This window comes from Oncorhynchus mykiss, chromosome 17, assembly GCF_013265735.2.
Source record: "Oncorhynchus mykiss isolate Arlee chromosome 17, USDA_OmykA_1.1, whole genome shotgun sequence".
NCBI classification, from domain to species: domain Eukaryota; kingdom Metazoa; phylum Chordata; class Actinopteri; order Salmoniformes; family Salmonidae; genus Oncorhynchus; species Oncorhynchus mykiss.
Window position 1 is genome coordinate 2,890,003 of NC_048581.1, and position 2,500 is coordinate 2,892,502.

General features: G+C 43.4%; 1 protein-coding gene across 1 annotated transcript in view; it reads left to right on the forward strand.

Moving 5' to 3' along the window:
* The window catches only part of LOC110517555, a 25,176-nt gene that overhangs the window by 8,088 nt on the left and 14,588 nt on the right, over positions 1 to 2,500 (forward strand). The window contains exons 3-4 of the mRNA XM_036948600.1: positions 1 to 53; positions 1,350 to 1,513. The exon at positions 1 to 53 is cut by the window's left edge and continues 6 nt beyond it. Of these exons, the coding sequence (XP_036804495.1) occupies positions 1 to 53; positions 1,350 to 1,513 (217 nt within the window). The remainder of the gene's footprint in view (positions 54 to 1,349; positions 1,514 to 2,500) is intronic.

The window sequence follows — 2,500 nt, forward strand, 5'->3', positions numbered from 1 at the left end:
CCCTACCTCCAGAGAGCCCCGGGGTTCCAGGACCTGCAGGGGGTTTGGAGCAGGTGATTATTTACATTGAAATGAATTGAGACTGTGTTTCTGATACACAATGAAGTGAATTTAGACTGTGTTTCTGATACACAATGAAGTGAATTGAGACTGTGTTTCTGATACACAATGAAGTGAATTTAGACTGTGTTTCTGATACACAATGAAGTGAATTGAGACTGTGTTTCTGATACACAATGAAGTGAATTGAGACTGTGTTTCTGATACACATTGAAGTGAATTGAGACTGTGTTTCTGATACACATTTAAGTGAATTGAGACTGTGTTTCTGATGCACATTGAAGTGAATTTAGACTGTGTTTCTGATACACAATGAATTTAAACACAGACTGTCAATCAGGAAACTCTCTGTTATGTTGTGGTGGACAGCCATTGTAAGTGCTTAACGGGAAACTGGTAAAAATTATGTTTGTAGTGTAGCTAGCCACTGAATGGCCTCTGAATTCACTACCACTGTCAGCATGCAGTCGGAGCTATAACCACTTTTGGAGCTAACTAGCGCTCTCAAATCTGACCCTGATGTCTACAGAAGATGGTAGTTTTATTCATAACATGGCTAACTTAGCTAGCTAACATACACTTAGAGAAAAAAAGTTACATTAAGATGCTAACTTAGCTAGCTAACATACACTAAGAGAAAACAAGTTACATTAAGTGGCTAACTTAGCTAGCTAACATACACTTAGAGAAAACAAGTTACATTAAGTGGCTAGCTAGTGTTAGCGCTGTTGAGTGGTCAATTAGACAGAGAGCTATCTAAAAAATTTACCAAAAGTGTACACTCATGGCCAACTTATTAGGTGTGATTAATATATTAAACCTCTAGAGGTACAGAGTGTGATTAATATATTAAACCTCTAGAGGTACAGAGTGTAATTAATATATTAAACCTCTAGAGGTACAGAGTGTGATTAATATATTAAACCTCTAGAGGTACAGAGTGTGATTAATATATTAAACCTCTAGAGGTACAGAGTGTGATTAATATATTAAACCTCTAGAGGTACAGAGTGTGATTAATATATTAAACTCTCCTCTAGAGGTACAGAGTGTGATTAATATATTAAACCTCTAGAGGTACAGAGTGTGATTAATATATTAAACCTCTAGAGGTACAGAGTGTGATTAATATATTAAACCTCTAGAGGTACAGAGTGTGATTAATATATTAAACCTCTAGAGGTACAGAGTGTGATTAATATATTAAACCTCTAGTGGTACAGAGTGTGATTAATATATTAAACCTCTAGAGGTACAGAGTGTGATTAATATATTAAACTATCGTCTAGCGGTCGAGCGGTGCAGAGTGTGGTGGTGTTTAGGACCTCGGGAGCTTTGGCCTGGCTGGGCGTATCAGGAGCGGGGTCTCTGCTGGAACGCACCGGATTGGCCCAGGCTGTCAGGGAGGGGCGGAGCTTCAGAGGGTCAAAGGTTACGAACGTCACTGTGGGAGGTGAGTCAGGGGTCTGTCAGACGGTGCAAGGTTTTGTTTTAGCCCAGCACTAATAACGCTCAACCAATGAACTGCTCATCAAGGCCTTGCTCTGTGTAATTGGGTGTGTTAGTGCTGGGCTGTAACCAAAGCCTGCTCTGTTTGAGTTCTCCAGATCCTCAGAACTGTTCAACTATTAAACACTGTTAGCTTTTTGGTCAAAGCTTTTTGTTAAAAAATCTCTCTTCTTCTCTCCTCTTCCCCTCTCCTTTTTCTCCTTCCCTCTCTTCTCTCTACTCCTGTCCTTCACTTTCTTCTCAATTTCCCTCTCTGTTCTCTCCTTCCTTCCTACTCTTCTTCTTCTCTCCTCTCCCTCTCCGTTCTCTCCGTTCTCTCCTTGCTTCTGTTCTTCTCTTCCTTTCTCTTCTTCTCTCCCTCTCTGTTCTCTCTTTCCCTCTCCCTCTCCTTTCTCTCCCTCCCTCTCTTCTTATCTCATCCTCTCCCTCTCCTTTCTCTCCTTCCCTCTTCTCTCTCCTCCTCTCTCTCCTTCCCTCTCTTCTCTCCTCTCCCTCTCCGTTCTCTCTCCCTCTCTCTCCGTTCTTTCCTTCCCTCTCTTCTCTCTCTCCCTCTCTTCTCTCTCTCTCTGTTCTCTTCTTCCCTCTCTCCTCTCTCTTCCTCTCTCCCTCTCTCCTCTCTCCCTCTCTCCTCTCGCTCTCTGTTCTCTCCTTCCCTCTCTTCCTCTCTCCCTCTCTCCTCTCCCTCTCCGTTCTCTCGTTCCCTCTCTCCCTCTCCGTTCTCTCCTTCTCTCTCCTCTCTCCTTCCCTCTGCGTTCTCTCCTTCTCTCTCCTCTCTCCTTCCCTCTCCGTTCTCTCCTTCTCTCTCCTCTCTCCTTCTCTCTCCTCTTTCCTTCCCTCTCTCCCTCTCCTTCCCTCTCTTCTCTCTCCCTCTCCTTCCCTCTGCGTTCTCTCCTTCTCTCTCCTCTCTCCTTCCCTCTCCGTTCTCTCCTTC